The 20,068-nt window shown below is 49.8% G+C and overlaps 7 protein-coding genes and 1 non-coding gene across 8 annotated transcripts; 3 read left to right on the top strand and 5 right to left on the bottom strand.

Moving 5' to 3' along the window:
* Positions 1-380: 380 nt before the first annotated feature.
* On the bottom strand, positions 381-3,729 carry Pmar_PMAR027996 (rhoptry associated membrane antigen, putative). The gene is made up of 14 exons (XM_002766570.1): positions 2,905-3,729; positions 2,727-2,858; positions 2,595-2,674; positions 2,470-2,544; positions 2,278-2,423; positions 2,163-2,231; positions 1,850-2,117; positions 1,597-1,804; positions 1,452-1,553; positions 1,361-1,411; positions 1,031-1,313; positions 853-980; positions 683-802; positions 381-634 (listed from the first exon to the last, which is right to left on the bottom strand). Exons 1-14 carry the CDS (start codon positions 3,718-3,720, stop codon positions 494-496), a joined length of 2,619 nt encoding a protein of 872 aa, XP_002766616.1. The 5' UTR covers positions 3,721-3,729; the 3' UTR covers positions 381-493.
* Positions 3,730-4,496: 767 nt separating this feature from the next.
* Pmar_PMAR027995 (hypothetical protein) lies at positions 4,497-5,145 on the top strand (the record flags this gene model as incomplete). The annotated part of the gene is made up of 3 exons (XM_002766569.1): positions 4,497-4,587; positions 4,636-4,792; positions 4,929-5,145. 3 exons carry the CDS (start codon positions 4,497-4,499, stop codon positions 5,143-5,145), a joined length of 465 nt encoding a protein of 154 aa, XP_002766615.1.
* A 957-nt stretch (positions 5,146-6,102) lies between these two features.
* Positions 6,103-8,678, top strand: Pmar_PMAR027994 (conserved hypothetical protein; the record flags this gene model as incomplete). The annotated part of the gene is made up of 7 exons (XM_002766568.1): positions 6,103-6,179; positions 7,084-7,190; positions 7,245-7,361; positions 7,927-8,111; positions 8,152-8,325; positions 8,395-8,505; positions 8,550-8,678. The coding sequence occupies 7 exons, from the start codon at positions 6,103-6,105 to the stop codon at positions 8,676-8,678; spliced, it is 900 nt and encodes a 299-aa protein (XP_002766614.1).
* A 1,062-nt stretch (positions 8,679-9,740) lies between these two features.
* Pmar_PMAR027993 lies at positions 9,741-9,813 on the bottom strand. Its single transcript has one exon. It is a non-coding gene; the product is annotated as a tRNA-Met (tRNA).
* Positions 9,814-10,135: 322 nt separating this feature from the next.
* On the bottom strand, positions 10,136-14,153 carry Pmar_PMAR027992 (conserved hypothetical protein; the record flags this gene model as incomplete). The annotated part of the gene is made up of 17 exons (XM_002766567.1): positions 10,136-10,294; positions 10,532-10,627; positions 10,669-10,782; positions 10,832-10,928; positions 10,974-11,170; positions 11,211-11,320; positions 11,373-11,630; positions 11,680-11,902; positions 11,947-12,167; positions 12,250-12,396; positions 12,439-12,646; positions 12,926-13,131; positions 13,178-13,247; positions 13,363-13,521; positions 13,575-13,674; positions 13,848-14,025; positions 14,070-14,153. 17 exons carry the CDS (start codon positions 14,151-14,153, stop codon positions 10,177-10,179), a joined length of 2,586 nt encoding a protein of 861 aa, XP_002766613.1. The 3' UTR covers positions 10,136-10,176.
* A 197-nt stretch (positions 14,154-14,350) lies between these two features.
* Positions 14,351-15,935, bottom strand: Pmar_PMAR027991 (ubiquitin-conjugating enzyme E2-17 kDa, putative; the record flags this gene model as incomplete). The annotated part of the gene is made up of 5 exons (XM_002766566.1): positions 14,351-14,529; positions 15,217-15,286; positions 15,338-15,481; positions 15,533-15,695; positions 15,904-15,935. The coding sequence occupies 5 exons, from the start codon at positions 15,933-15,935 to the stop codon at positions 14,351-14,353; spliced, it is 588 nt and encodes a 195-aa protein (XP_002766612.1).
* A 150-nt stretch (positions 15,936-16,085) lies between these two features.
* Pmar_PMAR027990 (ubiquitin-conjugating enzyme E2-17 kDa, putative) lies at positions 16,086-16,843 on the bottom strand (the record flags this gene model as incomplete). The annotated part of the gene is made up of 5 exons (XM_002766565.1): positions 16,086-16,144; positions 16,213-16,282; positions 16,346-16,489; positions 16,541-16,686; positions 16,789-16,843. The coding sequence occupies 5 exons, from the start codon at positions 16,841-16,843 to the stop codon at positions 16,086-16,088; spliced, it is 474 nt and encodes a 157-aa protein (XP_002766611.1).
* An 852-nt stretch (positions 16,844-17,695) lies between these two features.
* Pmar_PMAR027989 (hypothetical protein) lies at positions 17,696-19,469 on the top strand (the record flags this gene model as incomplete). Its single annotated transcript, XM_002766564.1, has 5 exons — positions 17,696-17,905; positions 18,434-18,750; positions 18,801-18,974; positions 19,095-19,253; positions 19,296-19,469. Exons 1-5 carry the CDS (start codon positions 17,710-17,712, stop codon positions 19,467-19,469), a joined length of 1,020 nt encoding a protein of 339 aa, XP_002766610.1. The 5' UTR covers positions 17,696-17,709.
* Positions 19,470-20,068: the final 599 nt, after the last annotated feature.

The following is a 20,068-nucleotide window of genomic DNA, read 5'->3' as shown; positions in this document are numbered from 1 at the left end:
TCCGCCTCGTCCTTGTTGCCGTGTTTCTTCCGTTTGTGTTTCCTTCTGTTCTTCCTCTGCCCTGTAGTACTGCTACTCTCCAACCTCGAGTCATCAACACTATCATCGACCATGTCCTCCTTAGTGAACAGAGAACTGCTCCTTGGGGTGGCGAGGTGGTCAGTACTAGAGGTAGTAGGTGTAACACCATGGAGCCAGCAGCTGGCTGAGGAAGGGCTCTTGGACTCCACGATGGGTGGGAAATGGTCTTCTTCATACCGCAGGTCTGCGGCAGTCGATGAGTTCATCACTACCAAGCTAAGGAAGGCGTATCCAAGGCTCGAACTGGAAAGATTCACTTCATGTCCGCACCCAACCCGGCTAACACTGAGCAGAACACACCAAGAAAACTCAATGAAAATTCGCTACTGACATTCAGACATCCATACAGGGAGAAAGCAGTCAAGTTACTAACCATTCGGAAAAGCTATCAAGTCGTTGATGAGTTAATTCACTAGTAAGAGCCGCGAGCTCCATCCTGTCTAAAGGCCTGCATGGCGTTGTCGACTGACAAAGCCTCTTCGGCCAGGGGGGCGCTGCTCCTAGAGGGCCGTGGAGGTGCAGGAAGACCAACCGGGGCGGTCGGGGCCGCAGTCTGAACGAGGCGATGGGAAGGCGCCTCTACAGTAGCTACTGCACTTACAGATGTAGCATAACTATCAGTGGGTCTCAGAGCTCGAGGCTCCAGGACGGCCTTACTGCTAGTATAGTCGACATTCGGAGGTTGATGGGGACGGCGTGGCTTAGCGTCTCTCGGCGACAACTAACAACAAGCAGCAGCTCATCACCGACTCGTGGGCTGAGGGACTTCACCTTCCTCTCGTGGCCACTACGGGTCTCTCGACGAGGGGGAGCACCCTCAGTGGAGACCTGTGCAGCCGAAGGGGACTGTCGATAGTCTCTGTACTCAGTTGGAGTCCGCCCAGCGTAACCAGACATACCTATTCCAAGCAAAGAGCCCAACTACTACGCTAATGCTACACACTACTACCAGAGACACTGCCGTATGGCGATGGGGCTCTCTCGCGACGGAAACGGTCGTCGTGATGCGAATAAGAAACTCCATTATGATCGTAGTTATCGTAGTCCCCCTGTAGATGAGGCTGATAGCCCGGCCGAGGGCCTTTGGCGTAGTCCCTTGGGGGCGGCATCATCGAGGAGGACATCTGCTGCTGCTGGTGCTGCATCATATATCTCATTTGAGTCTGCATTTCGTGCAAGTAACGCCTCTCCATTTCGACCAACTCCTCCCTGTGCTTGGACTGCAGGCGGTCCTACGTTAGACTTGATCAGTAGGAGCAGCCTCCCATCACCTCCCCACCTCGATGTCCTTTCCCACCTTCTGCGCCAACTCCTCCATAGCCCGACCATCCTAACACCATCATAGTCGAGACCACAACAAGACGACTCACCTGCTGCGGTACCACAGGAGGAGCCACTGGTAGAACAGCCACGGGAGGCGCTGCTGGAGAGGGGACGGGGGAGGGAGGCGGTGGAGCTGCCACGCTCTCAGCCTGAGAATGCACTCAACAGCAGCCACCCATGGATGCCATCTACCTTGCTCTTCTCATTCTCAGCTACCATCTTCCTAAGCCTCAGCACCTCCGCCTGCAGATCACTATAGCTGCCCTTGGGAGCACCATCCTCTGCAGCATCCGCCTCGACCGATGGAAGCTCCTCAGTAGGAGGAGCATCCTCAGCTGCCTTGGTCTCCTCCTGGTCCCACTTCTCCTGCTGCTTCCAGTCACCTCTCTCATCCTCTCGCCTGAGACAACTCATGAAAGCCATTGTTAGTATCGTCGACCACTACTGATCAGAGCTCCATTTCCAGTTCTTTCCCTCTCCCTTGGACTCATCACCCCACTTCTTCTTGTCATACCCCCTCCCCCCACCGCTCTTCGGTTGCCACTCAGCCGAGTCCCCAGTGCCGCCCTCAGCATCTCTCCAGCTTGCACCCGCCTTATCGTTCCTCGAGCCCTTCCACTTCTCCTCGCCCTCGGCCCTAGAGGACTCCTCTTCAGCAGGCCACTCTTCCTCCTCATCCTTCTTCCACCCACCTCGCCATTGCTTTCCCCCATCTGAACACAGTAACGTCGATTGTAACCCGTGGCCATCCTTATTACTATCCTCAGAGGCAGACCACTTGTCTCCACCTTTCTTCCATCCCCCAGCCTGCTGTGCCTCACCTTCACCTGAAAGGCAAGCACCTCAAAAAGCCCTCATAAAAGCAGGCAGCACCTTCGTCCTTAGGCCAACTCTTATCATTGTGTTTCCACGACTCTTGCTGCTGTTGTTGTTGGTAGTGACCATCGTCCGATGCCTTCCAATTGCCGTTCTGGCTCCAGCTCTGATTGCCACCATCGTTGCTGCGCTTCCAGTCCCATCTAAAGTATCCGATGCCGCGTCGTGACGAGTGCTGCCTGTTATTACTGCTCGTCGGACTGCTGTTGCTGCTGCTCCTTCTCCCGTTCCTCCCTCCTCTCCTTCCACATGACTTGTGCATACCTAAACCACATCACATCCAACCATCCCACAAACCTTGTAGTCTCTATTACTGGCTCCTATACTTCTCGAATTCTTGCCAAAGAGCATTGGTCTCAGCCAGGACTTTGGTGAGCTTTTGCTGGAGGTTGATCTAACAGTGACCGACTGCACAGTCATCCGAGCAGACCAACAGAGTTACTTACCTGCGTCTCCGACATTCTCTCATATTCCTCTGTGAACTCCTCCAGAACTTTGAGATCGATGTTCTCGTCATCCTCTTCTAATTGCTGTGTAACCTTCACCACAGCCTCTTTAACTTCCTCCAGAGTCAAAAACTGAATGCTAACAATCCAAGCTCTGTCCCGTCTACAGCGATCTGACCTCCCCTTCATCCTCCTCATCAGCGGGGGCCTCTTCCCCCGTCCACACCTCATATTCCTCCTGCGCCTGCTCTTCGCCATCATTATTCTCTTCCTTTTCGTCCACCAACTCCTGCTCGTCCACAACAATAGCATCATGAGACTCATCGTCGTCTCGAGGGGCTCCTGTCCCTTCGGACTCCTCTCCTTCTGACGGGGACTTCAGCTCGTCGATCGTCCCGTTCGGAAGCCCCATGTCGGCAACAACTTCCTCATCCATACCACCATCAGACTTCTCTTTCTTCTCCGACTGGGAGTCCACAGCTTCCTGATCAGCACCGTAATTTTCGACAGGTTTCTCCATCTCTCTCTGCTCTAAGGCAGCACTTGTGTCCTTCTCTTCACTCGCCACCGCATTCTCATGATTAGTATCATCATCAGGCATTGAAGGGACCTTATTCTCTCCTCCCACCAACTGTTGACTATCTTCGTAAGAACCATCCACCGAGGCAACGCTGTCACACTGACTCTCGGAAGCTTCCACAGCAGTACTGTCAGGCCCAGTAGCATGCTCCTTGGGAATGGCCGTCTCCTCTTGAACAACCTCACGGTCAGCACTAGCTGCGATAGTCTCTGCCGCAGCCTTCACGACCACGTTCTCGGCGATTTCCTCCCTAATTGGATCCTTAATGTCAACCTCGGCGACAAGAGGCACATCACTGGTAACAAAGGCGACCTCCTCCTCCTTCTCCTTTTCCTTTTCAATAGGCACACTATCAACAGGGTTAGCCTCAGAGGTGAGCATGGGCCCAGTAGGTGTGGGTACAGCACCAGGCATGTAAAAGTCAAAGCTGGCCAACGACCCAACGGAGACAATGTGCACAGACCATCACTATCGACTCGATTTCAATACAATGAATGCTACCGGCTGGGGCACCTATGCCACAGCTTCAAGATATGCATTAAGACGATCAATAATGCGATAGGAAGATCTATTCGGTCTGCATGACTAAAGTCACTAACACAACATCGATGAATTTTGATTTTGGCTTGGGGCAGATATGCCACACCAGAACGGCATGACTGTCGCCAATCAGAGTGAACAACTCCGCAACATAGGCGTCGCTTCCGATGTGGCATACCTGCCCCAATCGAGATAGGCCTTTAGAACGTGTATATAGAGTACCAAGGCTAGGCCTATCAGATAGGTCAGTAAGACGAGTATGGAAGAGCAGATGAAATGTTGAAGAGACCAAGTCATGGAGGGCACTGACGAGTCGTCATGACTTGGTCCTCTAGAGAGTACGTCGCCACTCTCTAACAGTGTAAGGGGAATTATGCACAAGGTCAACTACATGTGTTGATGACAACATGAAAATTCTGAGGAAATTTTTACTGGTTTATGTAAACTTCTACCCGAGTGAGAAGTGTGTAAATTTCTGCAATAAGTAAGAAGCGCCTGAGCTCAGAAACCGAACATAGACTGCTGTAACCTAATATACGCAAGCACTAGATTAACTTGCGTTATTGCTCTCACTTGCGAGTCCTCAACGCTACTTCGCAAACGGTTCTTCACTTCCGTCTTCTTTTTCTTCTGCGGTCTCGCTACTTCCCATGCTTGTCAAGCAGTCTGCAGTCATCTACAGGAGGCTGAGCCCACTCTGTAGGACGTTCGCCTCGTGGACGGACCATGAAATCGTCGCCAGTAAGGCTCCCTCCTCTAGGCATTCCTGAGCGTATCTAGTGTTCTCAGAACGCCTCGACCGCGAGTTTCCTGCCGAAGACCCGAGAACCGTCAATACTTATCGTATTAGAACACTGGCATTGGAGTTAGATGACTTCATAGATGATCCCAAGGCAGTGCTGAAAGAGAAAGATACGATTAGTATAGTTGGCCACTGGAAGCATATGTGAGTTCCCGAATGATACTCCTTGTTGTATGAGATTATACACCAACTTGTTACCATTGTTATCCATTTGAGCCTGCTATGGTATGAAATCAGTAGATTTGGTTTGCTTGGGTGAGCTTTCATGCGCCTCTCTTAGATACGACGCTCGTTTACATGCTGTTGCCTACCCAGAGATGGCCGAGGACAAAGAGTCCTGCCAAGGAGAATCCTCGAGCTGGGAGCATGACCGCATTTCGGTAGAGAAGGATCCGTCCAAGAAGGTGGCCGACTTAGCCGATGCCAGCACTATTCGTCGAGCAAGGGAGGTCGACAGGGCCATGCAGAAGGATCGAGCTCATCGTATCAAGAACTAGAAAATATTTTTTCGTTGCTCCAAGCCGTTTGAATATCATGGACATATCCGTTATCATGTCGGCAGGTGTCGAGTACTCTGCTGTGTAGTATTTCTTATTGTGACGATCATGATCATCATAACACTTTTCACAATAGTCATTATTGCCCTCATACAGGGGATGCCAGTCATTCCTACTCTTTGGTAAACGAAATTTGTTGCTCGTGACGAACGTATTATGTTGGGTTGTAGTCGGGTGGAGATTGGCGTTACACAGGCTAGCCTTGGGTCATGGTTTCAGGAGCCGGAAAACTCGTCAAAGGCGCCGTTGTAGCCTTTCCATGTCTTGTTTCCTATCTAAGGCTAGTCTACCTCTGGTCACCAAGAGCCTGGATTGCTGCTACTTCTCGTCTCACTGGTATCCCCAATTTAATATCATGCACTTCTATCCGATGGTCAAGCCAGTCGAAGATCGAGGAATGGATGACACTGTCTTCGAACTACGAGAAGGTGGTCCTTGCAGGCCCGATGGGAGCGAAGGCTGAGATGCTCGACTACCTGTGTACGGAACCCAGCGTTCCGCGGCCCTGTCCAATCGTTATTGAGCTCACTGGCTGAATCCAGGGAATGTCTTCGCTGATGCTTCTCAACCACGATGGGGACGTGAACCGCCCGTGGTATGAGGAAGCAGAGGTAAACATCTCTTCCATCAGTACTCGTGCCTCATGAGCTAATGGAGGCTACGTGCGCACTATAGGAAGGACTTGGTGGTGGTAGGGTTGATGATCTTGAACCGTGCAAGGCTCTGCCCCGCTGCGCTCGCCACCTGTACCCTTCTCATTAGAGGCAGCAACGCCTTTGACGGTCCATCTTGAACGGATAAGACACCGATATCTCGAGCCGGGCTGGGAGGAAGCCCTGAGCCTGGCTATAAGGTGCCCTCTGTCAAACCATGCAGATTGGAGGTTGTCATCATCTGATGTGGAGCAGTATTGACATGAACAAGCTGGCGTTCATGGTGCCAGATATGGATGGTGCTCTAAAGTGTTTAAGTGGGTGAGAGACATCGTCATTCAGTTTGGTCGAACCACGAGCCGGACAGGCGGAAACGGCGGAGCGGAGTTTACCCTCCTGGACTGCAGCGATGAGTATCATGTATCGTGAGTATTGATGAAAAAGGTTTGTTATGGTGAGTATGGTTGAGTCAACCAGGTTGACGGTAAAGTATCGAAGGCTATACTATTGCTGCTTTGGCTGGTGTTAAGGCGAGTGCAGATCGAATGAGTACTGCCGCTAAGGGGCTCTTCACTCCAGTATGTGAAGGGAGGTTAATGCGGATCGATGAAGTCTCATGTCCCTCTCGGGGTACCCGTTATTGTGCCCTACTTGTGGAGCTGAGAGACTGTTGGCAACAAGGCGGAGGTCGACTCGGGGATAAAAGTCGTTTACATAATATCTTTCTGAGTGCAGTTTCCAAGCTATTGGGATTTTTTATGTTTTCGGAGTCTTTTTTGTCAATTATTCTCGTCAAAGTGAAATTGCTTGTGGGAGTAACTGCGAGTGCCGCGAGCTCGGCAGGAGTACTGTTTTCACGTAGAGTCATGCTGGGCACGTGGACTTTATTACGGTTATGGTCACCCATCTCGGCTCATATAGGGTTACCCTGGACGCTGTGACTTGGAGTAATGTAAGCCCAACATGTATGGATCCTGGGCAGTGTTCGATGTGGCCTCTTCGAGAGGCCCCCCTCATGTGCTCTAGAAAGGCACACTGAGTGTAGTGGACTGCTCCTGCATATGGAGATAGTGATTCAGTCGGCCTTGCATTCGAGATCCCCTACTTTGGAAGTGATTGTAGCTTAGGAGTGATGGAGCGATGTTCCTCTCAGCCGTGTGGAAGTCGGCAGTTTTCTGATGATTTTTTTCTTAACAATTGCAATATTCCCATCGTTTATTCACAGTGCCGTGCCGAGATCGGGCAAGACTGCGATTGGCGAGCTGAAGCCGGGAAATGTCTATCACCCCAACGCAGCTGACCATCGTGCTGACTCTGGCAGCCTTGATGACAGTAGGCGAAAGATACGCCTGTTGCGCACAGCGAAGATTTGCCGCCGGGTCTCAGGGCTGGTGGAGCACGTTGTGACAACAGCTGAGGGCGGGTCGTTGGAGAACTGTATAAGGGAGGCTGAGGGCTTCTCGAAGCGGTATGGAGGAGGCCTTACTCTGGGCGATGAGAAGGGTGAGTGTGCCTCGCGAGTTGATACTGATGAGTGATACGCTCGAGTGTAGCATGTAACTCGGTTTCAATGGTGTGGCTCGCGGGCTGCTAGGTCTCGTAGGATGCGGACATGTTCAATTCGATAAGTTCCTTTCTGGGCTGGAGGAGCTACTCAAACTCATCATTTACATAAGACAAACTCATCTGAATGCATTTATTTTGAGAGTGATTTCAATCTACAGCATTTCCCGCCTCATGTTTCCGACTTGCGCACTGTTATTTCCGTTATTTTTCTGGGATGCACGAATCGGGCGGATATTACAATGACCCTAGTCGGAAATTTTCATGCGGTATGTCGGATATTGCTTGTGACCGAATCGGATAAATGAGTGCGGGTCGGAAATAGTTGTGACGCATCGGATGTTCGCATGCACTTACTCGGAAATAACAGTGCGCAAGTCGGAAACATGACCGGGAAATGCTGTAGTCCATTCTGCAGGTTGTTCCTGTTACATTATATAGTGTATTATATGGATTAACAAGGATGGTTTTACGCTGGTCGTCTTCACTCCTGTGCTGTTGTCAGGAGAGATCATCTCTTCTACCGTGGCCATGACTACGACCCCGAAGGATCAAGACCGCCTGCATATCCTAGAATTGGGCTCACATAGTGGCGATGGGACTCTGAGGTTTCTGAGTGGGGCTGGGAGGAGGAAGGTGTCGATTGTCTCGGTCGAGGAGAATCCTCATTGGCTTCAACTGGGCAAACAGGTGAGCTCGTCGACCGTCGCTACGCCTCAGCGTCCCTCAGCTGGTCTCTCACGCCATTCGAGATCCTTCAACCGGCAAGGCCAGGCATAGCATTCGATACAGGGCGATGCTTTTGCCGGACGATATGACGGATCTGATCGAATCTCTCCAGAGTTCAGGAATGGCCAAAGCTGATATCGTGTTTATGGACCATGAGCCAAGTCACTTCAAACAGGTAAGCGACTACCAGTATTATGACGATTCTTTTATGGGATTGTCGTGGTCGCACACCGACAATTTTCAGGACTTGGAAAAGATGATAGAACGAGGCTTCGCAGGGCCGGGCACGGTGGTCATTGTGGACAACGCAGGCACCAAGGCTGCAATGATGAGGGACTATCTCGACCTGGTTCAGGTAGAGGGAGCAGTCTGAGGTGTTTCACTGTGCGGGGGTTTTAGAAAGCAGACGCTATTTCTTCACCGACCGGTCTGGTGAGATTCAACACGGTCTTGCGAAAGGTGTCAAAGCCGTATTATGACGCATTGGCTGTTTCCCGGATAGAGGAGGCCTCCTCTGAAGAGCTATGATTGTCGTTTTCTCAGCTAGTGTGTTTTTGCATTGAAGTAACAGGCATGGTGTCACTCTTCAGAGATCCTGTTGTTGTAAATGCGAAGTCATCGCCTCGACCCTGAGGAGTTCGGCAAGAAGTCACATCTCCACCGGAGCATCGCCAAAGCCATTGATGCTACCAATATTATTTCATACACCGCCGTTCCGGCTAGGCCCTGATGAGTGGAGGCCAGGGACGGAACGAAACAGACAGCCTCTCGGGACCACAGCCATGCCTAGAAGCATCTCACATTAATCACACTACTGCTACACCTTCAAAGTGAACGAAGGTCTCCCTCGCGAAGGATCGACTGATAGAGGCTTCGGCATCGAAGCTGTGTAGCCCCATCGGGGAAAACGGATGTTGCGGTCCTGACTCGAGGGATGCCAGGATCGATATGATAAAATCAGCTACAGAGCCTCGTTAATTGTCGACCACAATTTATGGTCAACTGAGCTGAGTGTATTACCGAAACGGCTGGTCTTTCCCCCTTTATTGGAGGCTCTCACCGTCACATCAAGGAGTTGTGCTTTGAGTATGGGTGCAGAGCTCCTGATACGATTCCTGCGACTGATAAGTTTAGTTCACCCGCAGCCCTTGCTTCACTTGGGCATGTCCCGCCAGGATAGTAATCGCATGTATTGGTCGTTTCACACGTGTCCCTACGGCAGGAGTTGTTGAATCATCTGGCGCTAGAGCCTCCTTGACATCGGACCAGATGCCTAGTTCTGCAGAGAAAACATATCGGTTTCTCAGTTCAGTGTTCTGGACCTGATCTTTTGTATGAGACTGAGTTCAAGGGTATGCGGCAAGAGCTGTCGGTTTGCAGAGACGACAGTATATTATTTTGAGCAGAGTCTGGGCAGTTGATTGGCCGAATTGAATTCGGCGAATTCTGCTCTATCCTCCAATTAGATTCACTCAACATGCCAGTATACTGGAGCTCACATACCACACAACCTATACATTCTTCGTGTACATCACTTATTCATCATGTGTTGTGTTCCTGATGATTGTTCAAAGGGGAGGGAACGATAAGTGCGGCCTGCGAGGATCGAACTCGCGACCTTAGGATTATGAGACCTACGCGCTACCTACTGCGCCAAAGCCGCCTTAGAATTATTTGGTACCTTTCTGACATGATGTGCCATGGATACCATTGACTTGTCGCAACTATTTCATTACTCACGCGCGTTCATCTTGTAGTAACTCGCATGATCTCGATGGTTCCGAAGATTACAGTTTCATTCCAGTATATAATAGCTAATCATAATATCTATGCTTTGTTGAAGTTTCAGCTCAAAAGTATCATTCGTTAACGAGAAACGCGGATTTTTTGCATTTGCCAAAGAAAAAATACGCTCCTTACACCTCGTACTTCTAAAGTCAACACGAGCATAACCAGAAAAAATGAGATGATTGAAGGCAAAACATGAACAGTAAAGCATTGTTATACGGGCACTGTCAGTCCCGCTCTATCTCTCGAGAAGTTGTCCTGCCAAGTCCTCATATGCTGCCACACATTTCGTTAAGTCATCAACATATATGTATTCGCGTTCACAATGCGCATCACAGATATCACCCAGACCGAACCTGGGATAGAACCGGACGATACTCCATTATCAATTTTACACCGAGTCGTTTCGACCGATCATAATGTTTCTCGAAAAAAACTCAAGCATGAACATTCTTCATATAGTAACTCAGAGGAATGCTACTGGCCCAGTGCCCCACTGGTACTGCGCCAATGCTCGCTGGTGATGTATTCGGCGCATGGATCAAACCACATTTCCCAACGCTTAGGCAAATAGGCGCTACTGCCAGCCTTACAGGATGGCTTTGGCGTCGTGCATCTCCAAAGTCGGAGCGAAAAATGATATGTCGGTATTAAAGGCAGCCACTCCGAATGGATGGCCTTTAACGAGTCTGAGCACCAAAGTAGAGGCAGTGGGAGAAACTGTTTCTACTCTTTAACATATTTCATATTAACAGGTTCATTTCTCGAGATAACTTCTGCTTCCACAGAGGCCCCCGTAGCATTCACGCAGAGACTTTCCACCACTTCAATTATACGGGCAGATCTGAAAACGCCGAGTATCCTGTCCATGATGCTCAAGTTGGGAAACTCACGACTCGGTAACTCTGAACATCAATGTGGCTCTGCATCGCTCCGCTAGCGCATTATCAGCCTGACCCCCTTCGATGCGGCCAACGTTCACGTCCGTATCTATGACTTTGCCATGTAGGCAGAACAGAAGCCCCGCCACCATACCGCCCAGAACGTCGTCCTTGGGCCAAGGATAGGCCATAACTTTGTGTAGGAGCTCAGTGAGGGTATGAATGGCGCTCGTACCCAGGTGAGGATATCCACTGTGCGCGGCGACACCCTTAGCGGTAAGACGGATCTTCACAACCCCCTTCTGATTAACTATAACTTTGCCCGCAGTTGGCTCTCCTACTATGACGTACCTACCTAATCTTTCACCTCGCGCGATAGTCATGCCCTCACTTCAGACTGGGGATAAGATTCCCTACTTGACTATTGGCCGCTGTCATACCGCTGTGGTCAGTCTCCTCGCTAACGACGAATAAGAAACCCACCTTGTCGCCGACACCAGACTGAACAATGGTGGGGTTATATAAACCCCTCAGAGATCGTCTGCGAACTCACGGCAACAAGCCTGTCTCCTGCCACAATCATCGACGCCGAGAGGGACTTCGTATCACACGCCCCTCTTCCTCGTAGCCGCTGTCGACCGCTGTCAGGGTCCTTGTCGAGATACGAGTCGAAATGCGGTGGGACTGTGTCCAGATGCGTGTTAAAGAGGACCTCAACTCTATCCCTGCAGCCAGGACGGTAGGCAAAGACATTATGTCGCATCGGGCCATCGGGATTGTTGGCCTGTGGGGCCACTTCAAAGGCCTCTACCTGGGCACCACAGATGCGATACCAGACTCAACCCGAGGCACTCCATCACCTCCCATCCAGTCATCCTCAAGCGGTCCGTTATGACCTCCCCCATGTTCTTCTCGTACCCACTCGGGCTGGCCGAGTTTATGAACGCTCGAGCCAAGGCAAGAACGTCTCCAGGGTCCTCAGGGAGGACGCCCTTCTGCATTATGATGTGGTGCTTGATTTTCAAAGGACGGTTTAGAAACTCTACTGAGCTCACAGCCAGACCCGATTGGGAAATTCTCCACCTGCCCACGATGCTCCAAAAGAACACGCCCGACTAGTTCACTACTTCCCGGCCACCGCACTAGCACAGACCGCCTCATTAGCACTCAGACCGAATACCAACGCTGGGCCTAGGGTATCCCGAATGTCGCCTCCTAGACCAACCAGAGCTGGATGGTCGAGGTTGACCAGAGAAACATCAGCCACATAACCGGCGGCGATCCGTCCAACTTCAGTAAGGCTGAGGGAACGTGCTCCCCCTTCCGTGGCGATACCAAGGAGTACAGTCTAAGAAAGGATGAATGTTTAATGATACTAGTGATGCACATAGACTGATCCCAGCGACTCGAGTGAAGCAAATCTTCATTACAGCCAGCCTTGATTCCTCGGGAGTTTTCGGTAAGGTATCCGTAATGAGCACACCACGTCGTTGCGTCCGAAGTCTGTGAGCATACTCCAACCATCTGAGCTCCTCCAAAGTGTCGATACGGGAATTGCAGTCCGATCCTATACACACCTGAAGTGAGACCTCACGCTGATGAGACCACGACCAAGGAACCTGTCCGTCGCCTGGCCGCAGTTGAGATAGGTCTGGAAAACCATCAGCTAGGCAGCCCTCGGTGGTCGGACATATACAAATGTTGGTGCCCTTCCCCGCGAGATCTATCATGTCCTCTACAGTAGTATGTGTACAGTGAACCAGCGTCACATCAGAGCCATAGATACCACTGTCCAACAGCGCACGAGATACTGTCCGCCCTGAGTACCTGCCAAATTCCAATCGAAATTCGAATTAACCTACTCGTCCAGTTTCGGGTGCTGATGAGAAGCATGCATTCGGCTTTGACTGCGCTTTGGAATTCATTTTCGCTTCCGGAGTCGGTCGACTTGACCCCAGAATGGGTAAACATACGTCCGTATAAGGAACTTGATGAACATATTCATGTGATGAGATCGGGTTAGTGTCTTAGCATAAGCTAGCGCTAACTTGTAGGACCGAATTAGAGACGTGTAGTGATTCACTTCGTGATCGATCAGAAGCCTACACCCGTTTGGCATCCTCCACCTCCTGCATCTGCTCCTCCACATGCATATGGAAGGGGACCTTCTTCTCCCTTGCGAAATCCAATAACTCTCTGGCGCTCTTCAGATCGCAGCCTCGGATAGAATGAGCGGCTACAGCCAACCCCAGTAGAGGCTTGTCAGCGACAAAGGCCTCGAGTCGTTCGAACTGCCCTTTAAAAACATTCAACTGACAGGGAAACCGTCAAGACTCCACGAAGAAATCAACTATTTACATCATGTGACTCAAAGTGCTTCTGACTACCCTCGAGAGGCCTGCCATCAGCACTTGAGGAATGATAATATCTAAGGACGAGGAGATATGATTGGTTCGGTAACTACGCCCGACTATAAAACATCATGAATTGAAAGCCTAGGTATCGACTACCACCACTACGAGTATGAAAGCGTCTAGCCTCACGTTTGAATGAATCTCATTCGTATTCCAACATCATGGGCGGCTTCCAACACAGCTAGGTCCAATGCGTAGTCATTAGCAGTAGCCGCGTCCTGGTGGTGGAGGTAGTGGAACTCACCCACGCTGGTGATACCGGCATCTCTCATCTCGGAAAAACAGCGTCTGAGGAAGAGTATTATCCCAAATCAGATAAGGATAGCCATCCTTAACACTACTGGCAGACTTCCTTAAAACGAGTCTTATCAGCTGCTACGGTAGACACTAGACGATACATCTCCTCCCGCCACGACCAGAAGTTCGCCGTTCTATCACCACCTGAACTTGTACGTGTATAGTAGGAAATACACACACAAGAACTAGCATTGAACTCATATTTCCACGCTCATGGATTCCTCCCGACGATATGACTATACAACACAGCGTCGAGACTCTGACCATGCAATCACCTCTAAAACGATCAACATGACCATCCGGTCCTCTACACCGACCTCTTTCATAATCAGATTCTCCCTTGCCTCTGAGGTTCCTTTGAAAAGCATGACTATGGCAGTTGACAAATCCTGGTAGCATGGCCACCCTTTTGAACTCCCTCTGGCGGTAGGCCTCAGGGATGCCCGAGAGGTCCTCATACACCCCTACTATCACCCCACTCCTCGACACAGCAACCTGACGGGATTTCCATCAATGCGATTTGCCGTGAGAATCCTCACGCCCATATGCTCTTCGAATCGACCCGTCTTGTAGCTCCAGCATAGCTCAGGTAACCAGACCTCCGCGATGTCCCCGAACACCATTCACGACACACAAAAGGAGGAGAAAGACAACCGAGAAACGTTCGAATGATTTACTTTGAACACAATAGAAAATTCCGAATTAACGTAAATCGATTCGGTGGACACCAAGTGATAGTAGCAATAACATTGAATAGTACACCAACAAATTTCACTCATATACACTTCCACACCAATAGTGTACATCAGTAGGACAGATCCTACTTGTGCATAATACCAGCAGAACTATGAGGTGATAGGCCGTCGGAGGGCCGCTCAACGAGGACCCATTCGTGATCTTCCAGCGCTGACTCTTTAGGCGGCCGCCCCACGCTTCTGGTGCGATTCGGAGAAGTCTCATTAGGGATCAACGCGTCGAGGAGCTCATCGATCTTATCACCTGACGAAACAACTAAAATCTCTTTCTCAAATGTTCCCACGACTATCACTGAAGTCCACGCAGATTGTAAACAAAGCTCACAATACTAGTACCAATTCTATAACGCATATCGAAGAAAACACATTCACCGACTCCAACGGTGAGAGACTACGAGTAAGCGTGGATGAGCTTACCCACAAAACATCCAGCTTTGAACAACTGTGATGCTGCAAAGCCCAAGGCGGTCTGAAGGCCCGCTTGGCTCTGCTGAGGAGGCGTCACCAACACTGGGGATGAGCTCCTCGTCATTGGACTGCAATGACTGATGTCGTCCACTGTAGAAGGCGAAGAAGCATCCTTATCAACACGGCAAGGTGAGCCCAACACCGGGTTATGCTGACCCCGATCTGGGGGCGATACCATGATGAGGAATTGAAGATGGCAACAGGAGCCAGCGAAGAGGGAGCTAAGCCAACTAAACGCAGGTTCGATCCCGGCACCCTCCATCCTAGACAACCAACAGCAAAGGTGTCAGTGTTTAGGAAACTGCCGGCATATGTCCAATACAATTGATACATTGCAGCGTTGCTATGGAAATAGCACAACTCACAGCGACACTTCACAACTGTTTTTATGCATCGGATAGATCTGGTTCCAGCTCCGGGCTAGCACAAATATACCATAAAAGTAGTAAATTTCCATTACTACCAACGTTGTCCGCTTCTGCCCTATTGTGTTTGAAATGCTCAGCGACACCGGTTTCCAGGGGATCAGCGAGCTGGCAATAAGGGGATCCCGCCCTAACCAGTAGTAGAAGGTATGGTATTACCTCAGGGGCGGACAGCAATGCTTGAATGGAGAGTAGGACGGTCCTCATTTGAAGTGCCGGGGACCATTTATCCTTGAGAATACCCAAACATATACGACCCAACTTATCGATATTTGGATGATATATCTTCGTTAGGAAACGGACCTTATAACTCTATATATACCAACCGAACACGACAGGACGACCTATACTCACCTTTGGAGGCTCCATAGGATACCCCTCGGGTAAAAACATCTCCAACTTGTAATAACCCTTCTCGTAAGGGGTGCCGTCTGGTCCCTCTAACTCGATATGGAAGTATCTCAAATTGCCAGAAGCAGGGACGGCTGACAGCCCCGGCGCTGCAGACAAGGAGCAACTACTATCGGCCCGAGCCCATTTCCCTCTACCACAGTTTAGCGAGAATCTTCCTTCAACTTCTGAGTCTCCTTCTCAATGCGCTTAGTAGTGACCATTCAGAGATGTTCCCCCAAGGACACCCTAAGTACTCCAATCCTTCTATTATTGATATACGCAACTCCCGAGATTTGAAAAGAAACGATATAGAGGGAACTGTCAACTATTACACAGTATCGGGGAGGGGAGCACCAAGAGTCATAACCAGAGCCCATAGCGATCGCTGGTCTCAAGGGACTCCTCAACAGTATAACAGGTATATCAATGCGGCCATAACTCTTCGTCATCAAACAAGCACTGGTCCAGCATTACTACAAAGCTAATGTACCAAGCATTGGCTCTTGGCACACATCTAGAGCATCATCGTCTTGGGAGGCTCGTGCAGGGCATACTTCTGATTCCAATTTCGTGCTGAAAGGCAGAAAATTACAACAGGCCAGGAGTGACATCAGGAGAGTTCCAAGGAGCGAGTGAATCACCTATGGCATCAGCTTCGGCCCTGTTGTGCTTGAAATGCTCAGCTACACTGGGATCAAGCGGATCATCGGGCTGAAAGAGATTAAGTCTGATTAGTTTACATTATATAACCAGTAGTAGAAGGTATGGTATTACCTCAGGGGCGGATAGCAACGCTTGAATGGAGAGTAGGACGGTCCTCATTTGAAGTGCCGGGGACCATTTATCCTTAAGAATATCCAAACATATACGACCCAACTTGTCGATATTTGGATGATATATCTTCGTTAGGAAACGGACCTTAGAGCTCTCTATATACCAACCGAACACGACAGGACGACCTGTACTCACCTTTGGAGGCTCCATAGGATACCCCTCGGGTAAAAACATCTCCAACTTGTAATAACCCTTCTCGTAAGGCGTGCCGTCTGGTCCCTCTAACTCGATATGGAAGTAACGACTGTTCTTGGGATCAGGGACAGCATAAAGGCCCGGGGCTGAGAGAAAAAAATCTTCAACAACCATCAAGAGCACGGTCAACCTAAAGATACCCCAAAGCTCAAATCTTCATACTGCGCACACCGATACCCCCTTATTACGAGGATCATCCCTCAGCTTCTGCGTCTCCTTCTCGATTCGTTTGGTGATGGCCATGGAAATAGCACTGATACTGAAGTTTTTTTCGGATTTTCGCTTACCACACCATTCCCCACTCACGATAGCTAGACTCTAGCTGCTAGAGACAATTCAGAGTTTATCACGGCTATACCCTAAGGAGACGGCAAATAGTAGACACTACCGGTAAGCGAACCGGTCCGAGCCTGGTCACGGTCGACCAGTCCAGGACGAGCACATGTACTAAAATTAGTTATAAGCTTGGCCCACGTAACGCTAGGGCTAACAAAAAACTGACTTGCGGAAATGTCATTCCGGAATCATTTTTCGGGCGAAGCGAAGCTCACTCGTAGTGCCGCACGAAAACATCTAACCGGCAGTTCCAACTCGAGTCTATTGACGATAGACTGAATGAGCGAACCAGAGGCTCTATCTCGGGTATAGCAGGGCTCCTGGGATCTGCCGCTAGGACGCAGGGCATGTCCCCATTGCGCAATATTTAAGTATACATATAAGTTGGAAGTGTGTTAGTCAAATATCAACGAGTGGAGCCCGTCACTACGCTCCCCAAATGCTGAGGTGTAAGAGTATATATCTTTTGCGACACGGATAAATGAAGAAGTGAAGAAGATTAGTACTAGATGATGAATAATAGTCGCTATAGTTTGCGGACATATTAACTTCAATGCTCACGAGGACGGCTAGACAAGTCGAAAAAGCTCCAAGTCGTTGAGAATCAACATTTTTGAGTGAAGGCATCGAAGCCAAAATGGAGCTTCTGCATACAGTTCTCACAAGACTCAGTGGCTCACAGTTGGAAAATTGGAAAGGAAGAGCATGTTCCGCATGCCAGTATCGATCCGGGAACCTCCGGAATGTGAACCATCCCTTAGTTTAATTGAGCCATGGGGGAATGTGTTGGCCTCTGCCTTTCTCGTGAATGTGGTCTCGACGTAGAGCTGTGGCTACGACAGGAAGGGACATGCAGAGTTTTGGGCGAGTGGCGAGCTACAGGCAGGGACTACTACCAGCCTGTGATGCCTGAGAGGACCACAGTACAAAGCACACAAGTGGATGCTGATAGACATGGAACTGAGATGAGTAATAACGAAACTCGTCATGTGTTCGATACGGCAAGTGATAGTCAGTGGTATCTCTCGAAATTCTAATAACTTCTCTGTACAGTGTGGGAAAATATGCATATAGTCAACCGCATGTGTTGACGTCAACATGAGAATTCTGAGGAAAATTTGGGAATTTTTCGTTAATTTCTGTACACTTCTACCCGAATTTGTATGTGAATTTCTATAATTAGTGAGGAAACACCCGAGGAGCTGCTGAGGAAAGCAGGCATTTGTTCCAACACTGGAGTTTCACCCGTTTTACGTGAAGTGGCGTGAAACTCGGTGAAAAACGCGATATTCGCGGCCTGTAGTAGTCGTGAAATGTGTTTTCCACTAGTGTTTTTATATCACTATGGTTAAACTCCACTGTTTCAGTACCAATTCAAATGCAAGGACTTCTCAAAAATATCAAATCCTACGATCACGGGCTATAGGATCTCCAAAGTCAGTCACTGACTATTAGTTAGGCTCTCTATCGCATTTAACTATAGTTTGTTTGCCTCAGACGATCTCCTCGAAGGCTCCCTAACTCCTGAGTTCAGCGTAATACGTTTGCCTGGCGAAGCCCCTGGGCGTGTGTTCCTGATGCGTGAACAAGCCACTCCTTGGCGCATAACCTACCCAGGCTGCCCACCTCAGCAAGTCCATGATCTGCCGTGGACGGTCCGCGAGGAATCCTTTGTTTTCGACGGTCCCGAGCTTCTGCTTACAACATTGGAGCATACCAGACTGTGGCAACAGCGAGGTCGTCATCCTACAATATTGCGAGGAAAAGAGTACTCAGCTCGAGGGGGGACTTTCCGCGTCGTGCTTGCTAGTGATGTAATACTGACTCGCGGACAACTCTCATTACATGTGTGTTCGCGGCTCAGCTCGCCCTCGGGATACGGCGTAAGATGGCTCCGTTATGGCTGCTCATTGTGGAACGACGTACTGGCAATGGCCAGGAGGCGGTCTCAGAATACCATGACGAGAGTCTCCAAGACTTTGTCAGTGAGATGCTCAGTGAGGCAGGGCCCGCTGGCCAGATCGACTTGGAAATTCAGGTCAGAGAGGCATCCAATCCGAAATTTGGTCCGGTTCCTCGTGTTCTGGTACTGATGTACTAGCCTTGCTCATATTAGAAACCTAGCTCGTGGTCAGTAGCGCCCAACTCAGTGGCTTAGGTTCACTCTTGTATGCGGGCAGTACACGACCGAGGTTCCGACAAGAAGTCCGCTAGAGAGCGTCTTCTAGCTTTATACGCTTACAACTACATTGAGTTAGCGAGGGATGCTGGCCAGATGATTCTTCCGGGATCTGTATCGGTCCTACTCAGAGAACAAGTAATAGCAACTCGTCGGTGCTCGCGTTACCCTTGGCCTCAGGAAGCGGCAACATCAGCAGGGCGAAGTGCTCTGCCGGCAGCGGCCCTGGAGCCAGTGATCGATGCTGCATTGAAGCCGATACATTTGGTTAACCCTCCCCTCCCGAGAGCTGTGAGGTTTTCAGAGTCTCTCTTCATCTATGGTGTCATGTTCAGACCGATTGTGAGTTCATAAAGGACTTTGGCTTTTCCGTGGTTCAATCGAGGCCCCGACCACCACCGTCAGCGAGCCCTCAGCAGCAGCAGCACCCTAATGGGCTCGCCCCGAGTCCAATGTCTTCCCCGTCACCATTACGTTAGCACGGTTGTACGTTTCTATATGCTTTGTTACTGATATCGAGTCGTTGCGTTCACAGAAGAATTCATGTTAGTCTCTCTTGAGGATTGTTGAGTGACACATGACGATCCTTGAAACGATTATTGTCTCTACTTTGGTATAGGAGAGGAGACCTCCATCTGATTCCAGAGAGGATAACAATTCACAGTAACTTTCGGTCTCATATGAGACGGTCCGTTTGTATGAGGTCCTTTTTCAGACAGGGATACTGATGGCTCGCATTGAATTGCTCATGGCCAGTAGTACTCCTAATGATAATACTGCTACCAGGTGGAGTATAGTATGCTTATGTTACGCTCTTTCTTTCTAACGCACAGTGTTCGCCATTTCCGGTGAGTCGCAGGCTCTGACTGTTGTCCAACGTGTTATCGTGTGCAATGTCAACGTGTCCAATGTGTTATCTATATCGTCAATCGTCAGTCGACTGGTGGAGATAC

The sequence above is a fragment of the Perkinsus marinus genome, assembly GCF_000006405.1.
Source record: "Perkinsus marinus ATCC 50983 genomic scaffold scf_1104296972422, whole genome shotgun sequence".
Taxonomy (NCBI): domain Eukaryota; phylum Perkinsozoa; order Perkinsida; family Perkinsidae; genus Perkinsus; species Perkinsus marinus.
Note: the sequence above shows the minus strand (reverse complement) of the source record. Positions and strands in the feature narration are given on the sequence as shown.